Source organism: Geotrypetes seraphini, chromosome 8, assembly GCF_902459505.1.
Source record: "Geotrypetes seraphini chromosome 8, aGeoSer1.1, whole genome shotgun sequence".
NCBI classification, from domain to species: domain Eukaryota; kingdom Metazoa; phylum Chordata; class Amphibia; order Gymnophiona; family Dermophiidae; genus Geotrypetes; species Geotrypetes seraphini.
The window spans coordinates 122,069,749-122,082,635 of NC_047091.1; the positions used below are offsets into that span (position 1 = coordinate 122,069,749).

At 43.6% G+C, this 12,887-nt stretch overlaps 1 protein-coding gene across 1 annotated transcript; it reads right to left on the minus strand.

Moving 5' to 3' along the window:
* Positions 1-467: 467 nt before the first annotated feature.
* ODF3L2 (outer dense fiber of sperm tails 3 like 2) lies at positions 468-10,330 on the minus strand. The gene is made up of 4 exons (XM_033956501.1): positions 10,279-10,330; positions 6,704-6,814; positions 4,573-4,686; positions 468-1,192 (listed from the first exon to the last, which is right to left on the minus strand). Exons 1-4 carry the CDS (start codon positions 10,328-10,330, stop codon positions 705-707), a joined length of 765 nt encoding a protein of 254 aa, XP_033812392.1. The 3' UTR covers positions 468-704.
* Positions 10,331-12,887: the final 2,557 nt, after the last annotated feature.

Consider the following 12,887-nt stretch of genomic DNA (forward strand, 5'->3'; position numbering starts at 1 on the left):
GGCTTTTGATCACTAGGGGCTCCTTTTACTAAGCTGCGTTAGGGCATTAACGCGCAGAATAGCGTGGTAAGTTGCCGCGCATGCTAGACCTTAACACCAGCATTGAGCTGGCGTTAGTTCTAGCCACGTAGCGTGTGGTGTAGCACACGGTAATATCCTGCGTGCGCTAAAAACGCTAGCGCACCTTAGTAAAAGGAGCCCTAGGTGTCTTATTTCAGATAATGTTATTTTGTTGTACTTGTATTGAGTTTATGCAGTGGCATAGTAAGGGGGGGCAGGGAGGTGGACACCCCTCCCCACACACACACACCTTGCCCACACCCTTCCTTTCCCCCCATACCTCTTTAAATCTTCGCTAGTACGAGAAACTTCTCTGGCCTGGGGCCAGGAAGTGACATCAGAGGGAAAGCCAATGCCAGCTGCTTGCTCTAGCGAAGAATTAAAGAGGTACGATGGGGAAGGGAAGACATGAGTGTGGTGTAGGGGACAGGGAAGGAGCAGGGGGGTGGAGAGGAGGATGCAGGGGTGCCACCACCCCAGGTGCCTCCTACCCTTGCTAGGCCACTGAGTTTATGTATTCAATATTGTTTTTTTTAATATTTTACATTTGTACCCCACCTGGAACCAGAGGATAGAGAAGCCTAGAAATATTTAAAATAAATAAATAAAAATAGCATGCTTTAAAATGCATGCTCCCAAGTGTCTCACTCTGATGTGTCCACAATTAGAGGTGTAAGGAAATCAGAATGGCGAATTCCCAGTGTGTAGGATGGAGCTCTGGCCTTGTGGGTTATCACTTTTTCAGGACTGTATGCTCCGGGTCCTGGTGTCTGGAATGATTTGGTTGCTGTGCTGGAACGCCCCAGCATGGAAAAAGCAGGACCCCTTCGCAGGTAGATGCCAGGATCTGTGCTTTTGTATTGCCCTGGCCCAGGAGTCCGGGCCAGGGCTTCAGAGAAGCCACCAGATTTGATATGCCCAGAGATGCTGAAGCTGGCAGATGAGGGCTTGATGGGGATGCGGGGCCCCAACAGACAAGGGAGAGTGTACCTATTAGGGGCCGGCACAGAGTCTAAGCTTCGGTACTTGGTGCGGATTCCCATGCTGTAGGAAGGTGGTCTTTTGTGATGAGGAAGAGGTGCATTTTCTAGACTGTAAAGGCCAGGTCCAGGTCCAGAGACTTGCAATCGATCTGCAGAGGCAAAAGGCCCCAGAAGTCACTGAAAGCAATAGATTTCCACAATAGGCTGTTGCACAGCTCTTCATAAACCCCCTCCATAATTACTAAGATGTTACAATCCATTGCTAGCTTTCTGGCCTCCATCCTTCAGCATTTGGGAGCACTGGAATAGCAGCCACAAAACCAGAACTACTGAAGGCATTTCTTGCTGGCATAGAGTTAAAGAAAACTAAATTAATGCTTTATTTCTTTCCAAAATATACAAACTGTGAACCAATTCTGCATTTGTCTGTGATGGAGTGCCACATTCAGAATTATGTGGACATTTGCTAGCTTTGTGCAGACAATCCCATCACACCTCACACCTCTAATCACCTCACACCTCTAAAGGCTAGATGCACAAAACACGGTCATTAAGACTGTGTGAATTGCTGTTGGCTGATTTTTTGGTCCACTCTGGAACAGCAATTGATGCACCAACAAACCTCCATGCATATTATTTGCATGGAGTTTCATGGTAATCCCCATCCAATCAGTCACTCTGAAAGCGACTATCACATGCACAGAGTTGGGAGAGCCCCTCAGCTGTTGGGGCTTTTTTCTTTCTTTAATGGCACAGATGTAAACGTGTTACACACGTGCAATATCTGTCTCATTTTTTAAAAAAATGCCTTGCCGACCCCCCCCCCCCACCGATGATGGCCATCCCCAAACACCTCCCCCCATGAACTGGCACCAGGTGACACCCCTCATGACAGTGAAAACTGTCAGGACGGATGCTCACTCCTTCCTTCCAGGTGAAGTCGCCCCCAAGGCAATGAAAATGTCAAGAGGGATGCCTACTCCTTCCTGCCAACGGAGCCCCCCTAAGAATCATCCCATAAAATCCCCCCTTTCATCCCTCCCCCCAAAAAGGCAGGAGAGATGTCTACTCCCTCCTGCTACTGAATGCTCCCCCTGAACCATCCACGCCTCTTGAACTCCCCTCCGTACTTTTGTGAGAAGTTGAGAACAGGAGGGATGCTTGATATCTAGTGCTCCGAGGACTGCCAGTCCAAAATGGCAGGCTTTCCCCTCCCCGGTGCATCATGTGATATAAAATGAGGGGCTTAAGGCCTGATTGGCTCAGATGCCTAAGGCCCCGCCCAGGATACAGAGGGAGGAGCCTAAGGCTCTGATTGGCTTGACTGAGTGGGCATCCCTCCTACCATTTTCACTGTAGGTGGGATTCAGAGTACTCATGCATAGGTTGCTAAAGGGACTCACAGCTCTTTACTAAAGGATGTCACAGTGATGGAAGGATTAAAAAAGATGGAATTAGCAAAGAAAACGCCCTGGTGATTATGAATGAAGACCCATGAACTCCAGCTCCAAACCTCCATCATAAATAACAGAGTGTAGAGTTAGGACAAATTCTGGTGGACGAACACTCAGGTGTAGTGGAACTTGAGGTAGGCTCAAACAAAATAACAAAACACAACAAGAAGAAAGGCTCCCATAACAAAGGATCTTTGGTAACCAGCTCCTTCTTGTTTGTATGGTTATCCTATTCTAAGGGGGTTCCTCTCAGATGGTAATCTATGACCTCCTTCAAGAAGCAACTTTGAGACACTTAGACCCTGATGTCCTAAAAGCTTGCCCTGCAAGTAAGACTGGTTGTATTCAGTCTTACTTGCAAGTTAGTTCAGCCTAGGGTTACCATATTTTTCTCCGAGAAACATCAGACACATGACCCGGCCCCATTCCGCCTCAAGCCCCACTCCTTTCCACCCCAGCTCCACTCCAAGCCCTGCCCCCACAAAGCCTCCTCTCTTCTTCTGGATGAGCTCTAGCCGCGTCTGGAAGGCATGGAACATGCGTGGATGTGTGTGACATCATCCGCGCATGCTCAGAGGCCCTCCAGATGTGGTAGAACGCATCCGGGCTTTCCAAAACCTGGACAAATGCTGGGTTTTGGAAAGTCAATCTGGAAACCTGGACAGCCCTCGAAAAAGAGGACTTGTCCGGGTTTTTCCAGACGTCTGGTAACCCTAGTTCAGCCTCCGATGCACAAAAATGTTCTCAGGGGCATTCACCAATCGCGGTAGCAGCCACTGAGAATCCTATCCAATTGCATTACAAAGAGCTCATTGGTATTAAAATTAGCACTCTATGTAATGCACAGCAAGGAATGTCTACCTCCTACCATGCAAACATTTCCAGCAGGTCTGGAGCTGTCTGTGACTTCCCTGATAGGAGCAGTTTGCATGTCCCCAATGCCCCAGGTATATTAGATAGATTTGTGAGCCCACCGGGACAGGCAGGGAAAAATGTTTGAATACCTGAATAAATTAATGTAAACCATTCTGAGCTCCCCTGGGAGAATGGTATAGAACAGGGGTGTCCAATGTCGGTCCTCGAGGGCCGCAATCCAGTCGGGTTTTCAGGATTTCCCCAATGAATATGCATTGAAAGCAGTGCATGCACACAGATCTCATGCATATTCATTGGGGAAATCCTGAAAATCCGACTGGATTGCGGCCCTCGAGGACCGACATTGGACACCCCTGGTATAGAAAATTGAATAAATAAATAAATAAAATAAATAACAGCTACGTCTAAAACAGACATGCAATTCAAAGACTTCCGAATAGAGAATGACACGGGGCTAAATTTTTCCCCGTCCCTGCAGGAACTCAATTTCCCCATCCCATCCCTGCACATTTTGTCCCTGTCCCTGCCCCATTTCTGTAAGCTCTGCCTTAACTGCACAAGCCTCGAATTCTTATGATTTTAAAGTGTTTGAGGCTTGTGCAGATGAGGACAGAACTTGAGACAGGGACAGGAAAAGAACTCACCGGGATGGGACGGGAAAATGAGTTCCTGCAGGGACGGGGGAAATATTTGTCCCCGTGTCATTTTCTACTTCCAAACTTGCCGCAGCGTAAGAGGCTTCAGTTGCAGCTGAAAAGTTTTATTCTTTTTCACTCTTGCTGCTTACTGGAGCTTCGCAATCACAGACCTGCCCTGTATTGGGCCTGTGCACAACAGCTGTTCCTAACAAGCGGCTCTTGTGCGCAGGTGCCAGGCCCAGATCCTCCTTTCACCACAGTACTCAGCACAAATAGTGTGTATATAATTTGCATGCTATTTGTGCTGAGCATTGCCTGGAAAATGAAAATGACTTCCAACCTGGTGTTTTCCCCCCGAGCTGCCAGAGCTCTGTGCGTCCAGCCCTGAAGCCAGCAGGTCACAGCTCAGAGTGAGAAGCTGTCAAAAGTGTTACAGCCCCAACTATTCAACATCATCTCCTCCTCACTGTCTTCAATGATGTCTGCGAATGAAACTGGGTGATTTCTCAGTGTGAGATGTGCCTTCATTTACACTTTTGGCCCTTGCAAAGTGTCAATTACCTGCAGGTTTGGCTCGAGACAGCATGGAATAGGAAGGACCTTCATGTCGACCAAAGCGGGTAAGCTTTGGATCCACATAGTAGCAGGGTCCTGGGCTGGAGTCTTTAAAGAACACTGTAACACAGAGAAGCCATGTCAGCCACCTACAGCACAGGGAGCACAGTTTCTTTGTACAACTATCAGCTACAGCCTTCCTCCCAACCACACCTGGACAAAAACCATAGGATTTTCTTTTCATACAGAGCAGAGGACACACCAGACCTCATTGATCGTAAAGAAAATGCAATATTATCTCAGAAATCATGGGAGCAATACTCAACCCTATAGTCATATCCCTACAACTCTAGACTGATTACTAAAGTTAGCATACAAGACACTGGGGAAGAGGGAAGTTTTGATGTAGCCACTGATGGGCATCGAGGAGTACTAGTGCTGCCACTGAAGGGTACTGAGAGAATTTTGTTGCTCCTGGTCTACCCATTGATAGGCATTGGGGGGTTTTGGTGTTTATGTTTATGCTTGAGTTGAGAGGTAATGGGAGAGTCTGGTACTGTTAGTGTAGTAGGTGATGGGTACAGGGAGAGTTTTGGTGCTAATGGGTACTTTGGAGTTGTGGTGGAGCCATTAATAGATACCGAGAGTTTTGTTTATGCATTAAGTGAGAGGTGATGGGAGAATCTGGTGCTGTTGGTGCAGTAGGGGATGGGTACAGGGAGAGTTTTATTTATTTATTTCCACAAATGCTAGACCACACTATCCAAAGTTCTAGGCAGTTTACAATCTTAACACTGACAAACATACAGATAATAAAACACTTATAATAAAATAACCAATCACGTAGAACACATCAGATTCACCAGACTATTTGACAGCACCCTGAAATAGAAAAGCTTTAAGCAGCGAATTCCATAATTTAGCCCCTTCCACAGAGAACATTGTAGTTATACTCTTCCAGTTGTGTGATGAAAAGAGGGCACATTCAGCATCAATTTGATAGAAGACCACAAAGAATGTGGCAGACAATAAATTGTCAGAGTAGTGGCCAGAGGTATTATTTTATTGTTTATTGAAAGCTTCTATACCACTACTAATGACTGGATAGTCAATTGATAGCGGTTTACATTAGCTTCTATAAAAGTGTAATGATACAAGAGCTTCATTAATGGTGTTACTGTACCTGAGGTACAATGTATGAGCTTCTATAATGATGCTTCAATACCTGAGCTTCAGAAGTGGTGTTACAATACACGAGAAAGTGATGTTACAATACATGAGCTTCAGTAAAGGCTATGATTTATAAGCTTCTATAATGGTTTTACAATATATGAGCTTTGGTAATGATGTTACAATACTTGAGCTACAATTTAAGAGCTTTTATAATGATGTTACGATACATGAGCTTCAGTGATGGTGTTACAATACATGATATGAGCTTTAGTACAATAAAAAGATATGAGCTTTAGTACAGAGTTAGAGTGTTTCAGTGATGGTTACCCATACTTGAGCTTCAGAAGTGTTCTATTGTTGTACATCATTGTTTAAAACTTTAAAGATAAGAATTAATGCCTTAAACTGAATTTACTTAAAATTGGTAATACATTGCTCTAATCTTGAAATCTCTAAGATAAGCCTAGCTGCTGCATTCTGGGCGACTTGCAAACTTTTAAAACATTATTTGATAAACCCCAAAACAATGAATTACAGTCATTGAAATGTGGAGTAATTAATGCATGACAATCCTACAAAAATTATCCATCAAAAGCAGATCCCTAGATCTTCTTACCAATTTCAATTTGGAAAAAGTGTTTTTCACCAAAGTGGTGGTATTGGTGCATCCGGTAATGGGTATTTGGGAATTTAGTGCTGCTGGAAGAGAAAGCACAAAAAAGAAATTTGGACTGGAACTTGGTGTATCTGGAAGAGCCACTTCATATTCAGAGAGATAGGCAGATTTTGTATCCTCATTTCATTTATTCACATTTATATACTCTGACTGGAGGTGTAATGTTACCCTGCAGGTCTCTTCCATCCTGTATCCGGTAGCTGCTTTTCCCAGGAGGATTTACTCCTGGCACATGGTGATCAGAGTATAACCTTACTGCCTACTTTTTTCCAGATGTCTGAGACTTACTGTTATCACTGAGTTTCCCATGGAAGGAATAGGCTGGACTAGTGAATCTGGTGTAGTCATGGCTAATGAATCCCACAGTTGGTGGCAAACAGTATCGCCCTGGTCCAGGACCTTTCAGATAAAAGACAATAATTTGTTTCCACTTATTACTTGCCTTTATCAAAAAGACCTGAAGCAATTTACAGCAAACATAAATAGAATTAAGGATCACACCTCAATACAAAATTAAGATCGCCCCCACCTTCTAACATAAGGTAGTTCAGTCCATATACTTAACAACTCATAATCTGCCCACCTAAGTAAACTTACCAGCCCTCATTAATAAGATGAAAACCCCAAATAGCCAAAACCTATCTAGTCAATATTCAGTTGGCAGTGGTCAGTGTGTTTTTAAATGCTGACCTTTGCAGGCTAAGTTAGACCCAGATATTAAATGTTGGCTGCTGCTAGAGTTCTTTATACACCAATGTTGACGTTCTAAACTGTAGTTGAAATGTGACCGAAAACCAACATAAGGTCTGTAACCCAAGGAGTCACTAGGATGGTCTCGGGACTTAAAGATCTCCCATATGAAGAACGTCTGAGCAGACTGCGCTTGTACTCTCTCGAAGAGCGCAGAGAAAGGGGGGACATGATAGAACATTCAAATATATCATGGGCCGCATTGAGGTGGAGGAAGAAATCTTTTTTCTTACGGGTCCCACAGCAACAAGAGGGCAACCGCTAAAACTTAAGGGGGGAAGATTTCATTGTGACACCAGGAAATACTTCTTCACCGAAAGAATGATTGATCGATGGAATGGTCTTCCACGCCAGGTAGTCGAGGCCAGTAACCTGCTCGACTTCAAGAGACAATGGGACAAACAGGTGGGGTTGCTGCAGAGTTATACTTAAAAGATGGATTCTCAAAGGAGGGAGGGTTCTTGAGTGGGCAGACTTGTTGGGCTACCAGCCCTTTTCTGCCGTCATACTCTATGTTTCTATGATTATACTTCCTTAAACTCCCAATTAACCATGTTGCTGTGTTCTGTATTAACTGCATGCAATGCATACTCTGTATAGATAACCCAAAATAGACAACACTACAGTACAGTAATCTCAGCATGACAATACTAAAGTCAGCATTGCCATTTGCAAATCTCCCAGTGCCAGATAGAACATAGTTGAATCATTTTAAGTTGCAAAAAGGACTGAGTCAGAGAAGAAATCTGATGCCATTTATCAATTGTCAGTCTCCATCCCTTAATCATGTACTTCTTAAACCCGTGGCAATAATACAAATATTCCCTGTAACATCACTTTACCAACTGGTCTTACATTTTCCTTGCCCACCAAATACCACATTTGACTTTGACACATTCAGCTGAAAGTTATGGATCTTAAGCTACCATGCTACTCATGCTAAAACATGATTGGGTACTGAAAGGTCATCCTCTACATTTCTCAGTACTGGACACAAGATTTGTATGTCATAAGCATAAATATGGTATGAAATTCCTTCAAGATTTAGCATACCACACAGAAAGCACACATAGATGTGAAAAGTGACACGAGGATGAAACTGACCCTTGAGGTATCCTGCTATCCACACATCAAGATTTTGAGTTACTTGATCCCATCACTACTTTTTGTAGTTTATTTTCCAACCACTTCCATGCCATTCCTCTAACTCCCATTGCTGCTAATTGACGTAATAAGAGCTGACTCATAATATCAAAAGCAGCAGTAAGGTCTAGCATGACCAAAATTGTATAATCTCCCTCATCCTTACTCCACAACAGTTTATCAGGGACTGTTTATCAGAACTGATTTAGTTCCATGAGCCCTCCCAAACTGCGATTGATTTATATCTAAAATCATATTCTCATCTAGAAACATTGTCAATTACCACCATACCACCTTCTCCAAAATTTTTCCTAGAAAGATTGTGGTCAAAAACTGGCCAGGATTGTCTATCTAAATCCTCCTTTAATCTAGGTCTAACAACTGTCCTCTTGAGTGTCTCTGGAAACACCCCTGCCATACAAGAGGCTGTCAGTCTTCCAATATGCTACAAAACCACTGAATATCCTTCTTCACGTAATCTAGCAGGATGTGGAGGTCCTCTTCACCTTTGACCTTAAACTAACCAAATTATCTTAGAAATGTATTGAAGGCATAACAAATGTATTCTCTGAGAATCCTAAGCACTCATAAATACCTGATTCTTCTTCATCTCCTAACTGCTGTATAATAATAGTCACCTTCTTCTGAAAAGAATCGACCAAAACTTCACACTGGACCTAGTATCCAGTTCAACTCTTAGTTGTTTAATCTATGCCCAATACTGCAGTTTATTTATAGAAACATAAAAACATGACGGCAGGTAAAGGCCAAGTTGCCCATTCAGTCTGCCCATCTGTAGCATCCACTATCTCCTCCTCTCCCTAAGAGATCCCATGTGCTTGTCCCACACTTTCTTGAACTGTGAGTGAAGCTCAGATCAGCACAGAACTCCATAAACTTCACTGTGGCTGCAAGCACCTACAAGAAGAGTTTAAAAGAGGGGGCTGAGCATAGTGACGTAGCGAGGGTAGGAGAAGCCTGGGATGGTGGCAAACACCCCCCCTCCCCGCACCATCCTCTCCCCCTTCTGTGCCCTCTTCTCTCCCCCACTCCTTCCCCCTACCTCTACTCACGTTCTCCCTTCCCCCCCCCCATGTACCTCTGTAAATTTTCACCAGTGTGAGTAGCTTCTCCAGCATGCCATTCATGCCAGCACTGGGTTTCCCTCTGATATCACTTACTGGCCCCGTGACCTGGAAGTGATTCAGAGGGGAATCAGGTCGGCGCGAGCAACAGGCAGGAGAAGTTGCTCACACTGGCAAAGATCTACAGAGGTATGGGATGGGGGGAGGTATGTCATGAGCGGGGCATGATAGAGATGTGCTGGCACCCCCATCATGATGGCGCCAGGGGTGGCCCACCCCCCCTCTCTGCCGCCTCCCATACTATGCCACTAGCTGAGCACACTGGGACCTTGAGTATTCAGTGATGTGTCTCTCTGAATAGTGACTTTTGAAAATCAGACAGGCTGTTTTAAATTTTATATGAAACCATACTGGAAGCCAATAACTAGCCAATAAAGGAGTGACTGAATCAAAGCAAGATTTACAAATATCAGTCTGGTGGATATATTTTGAAGCAGTTGAATCTTGTCTATTAATTTAGAAGCTATTCCTAGATACAGAATGTTTCCATAGTCTAACATTGATAAAATAGAAAGCTGAACTATTACCCTATGATGATCTGTAAGAAAATAAGTGCAATTGTTGGAGTACAGGGGGCGAGAGATGGGTTTAGAGAGCTCCTAACTGTTGAAATGAAGGGAAAGCCAAAACTCAACTAACATCTAAGATGCTGCACCAGAACAAGAAATTGGGCAAATTAGATGGACTGTAAAGTTCTTATCTGCTGTCATGCTTGCAAGAGAACTCTGAAGCTAGTCTAAATAATTATTTGCCTGGGGCTTTGAGGCCATGTGCAGTCTTCAATGGGACCTTCTCTGCCACTGTACAGAAAATGCGGCTACCTACCTGTATCACGGGCAGAAATCATGGGATGCTTCTTCTCTCCTGTCTCCCCCATCCTAGATAAAGTCACCCTCAGCTGAGATATAAGTTGCAGCTATCTGCTCAGCGCCTGGCAGATGGATGAAGACTGCACTTTACCAAAGAATACCCCCAGTCTGCACCGGCCGGACTCAAGGGAGCACAGGTTCTTTGGTCCTGCTGAAGAACATCTTTAGCTTACTCTGTAACAGGCACTGACTTATCTATAGTAATGCTGAGACAATAAAAGCAGTGTCAACTTACCCGATATGCTATCTCCTCTAAGAGAAACACAAAGGCTGTCCACCTAGCAACATGCAAGGTTACGGTCAAGGGCATCCACTATACTCATGTAGGAGATGCCTTTGTTCTGGGCCCATTCAGAAGGGAGGGAGGGAGGGAAGAATTCTGATATACACTCTTGAGAAGGGATAAGAATAGGGTTACCATATGGCTCCAGAAAAAGGAATCGAGATTTATTTTCAGCTTCCACTCAAAAGTACTCTCATAAAACTTATGCTTTATTTGTTTATCCATCAGTGAAGGGTTGCAGGTTTAAAAGATATCACGAACATATGCTCTCATATCAGGCTGCCATTTGGGACAAAGATTTTAAGCAGCTGTTTACTATTTCATTTTCCTATTTAGGAGACACTGGAAAACCTACTTGTTTTCTAGGATCTTAGGCAATTAATTTCATCTTCATTTCCTAATTGTCACACTTTATTAGTCTTTTGTAAACTGCATAGAACTGCAAGGTTATGTGGTCTAGAAATTGATTTTATGTTTTATGAGTCCATGATCCACTACGTGTGTCCGTGTTTATAATCTACTACATGTGTCCACATGGATTTTATGATTGGTTGCTAATAAAGTAGGTTTGAAGACCAGGCACATTCTGCTCTCTTCTTTTGGACTTGTGGTTAGTCGTGCAGAGGTGTTTGTCTCCTTCTTTGGCTTCAGAAAAAGGACAGATTGAAACATCTGGGTTTTACTTCTATTGACAGCAATCTGTCCACCTTTATCTGGAGCCATATGGTAACCCTAGATAAGAAGGAAGGAGACATTAAGGTAAGGAACATGCAGGAAATGAAGAAGGATTGGCCTGGAATAGAACCTTGCTGTTGCTGCCATATATTATGCATACTCTCAAACTTTGATTCTAAGCTCTCTGGGGCAGGGGTTTTGTAAATTGAATTTCCTTGTATGGCTCTCTCTGCTCTGCAAATACTAATGATAATTACGATATATCTATATTTAATTAGAATCAGGGCATATAGTGGCAGAAGTATGTTTTTATTTAGGACAGAGAGTTATTTCCACTACTTTTCTACCAGCAGCACAGAAAGGCTGAACACAGACAGAGTAACAAAGAGCTAGAAACAAAATCATTCTGTTCTACAGGAAGATCTCTGTCCATGTGTGCTGTATCCTCACACTCCCAGGGCTGCCAAGTAACCCATTCCAGGATGGATGGTTTTCTGACAGTTCTGGTTTTAAACTTACATCCCAAAGCAGTGTCATTTTTGTAATCCATAATTCTCCCCATTATAATCCATAATTCTACCCATTGGCTGCAGGTCCCCCAATGCACCAGGATAAGGTTATCAGAAATCCAGGACCGGTCCTGTAATGAGTAACTTGGCAGCTCTGCACTCCAAGCTGCAGCTTGTATACCTCCAGGGATTTAAGACAAAGTTGGACGGGTTCCTGTTGAACCAAAACGTAAGCATGTAGGGCTGGTCTCAGCCAGGGCACTGGTCTTGACCTGTGGGCCACCACGAGAGCGGACTGCTGGGCACGATGGACCACTGGTCTGACCCAGCAGCGGCAAATTCTTATCTTCTTATGTGCTCTTAGATCCTTCCTACTGTAGACACATATTCAGCTCTGGGGTGACCACACAGCTCCACAAATGTAGGGACAGGCTGAGCCATACCAGGTTTTTCACTTGATGCATACACTGACTTATAGGTATTATTTCTTAAGGTACTGAAATAAAACTGATTTGCCAAATTGCATTCAAAGAAACCAGGGCCGGTATTAAACATGCTATAGAATGAAGGCCTAGGGCAATTGTCCTGTTGCAGCCCCTTAACACTAGTTCTGAGTAAAACTAAGATCAGCTTAACCCTTCCCTACACTAGTCCAGAGCATGGGGGAAAACAATACAACAGAACATCAATAAACGCACAATGTAATAATAAATCGTTATAAGCAAAAACACATATAAAGACAGGGAGGGAAATTATGAAAGCTTTTCCCACAGGTAAGCAGCTGTTTATCTGCAGAACAACGGGCAATGAAAGTTGCCCTCCCCATCTGTGGGAAATCATACCTATATGCTTTGAATATCCTGCTAAACCAAATATGCATGAATAAATTTGCATATACCAGATCTTCAAGGTACTTCATGTATATTCAATGGGGGTATCTTGAAAAAACAGTAAGCTGTAGAGGTCACAAGCAACACTCTTGTATTACTACCCAACTCCTGTAAAATGATAAATTGCTCAAACAGCAAATATTACCAACAATAATAAGCCCCCCACACACACTTTACAAAACTGCGAAAGTGGTTTTTAGCGCAGGCC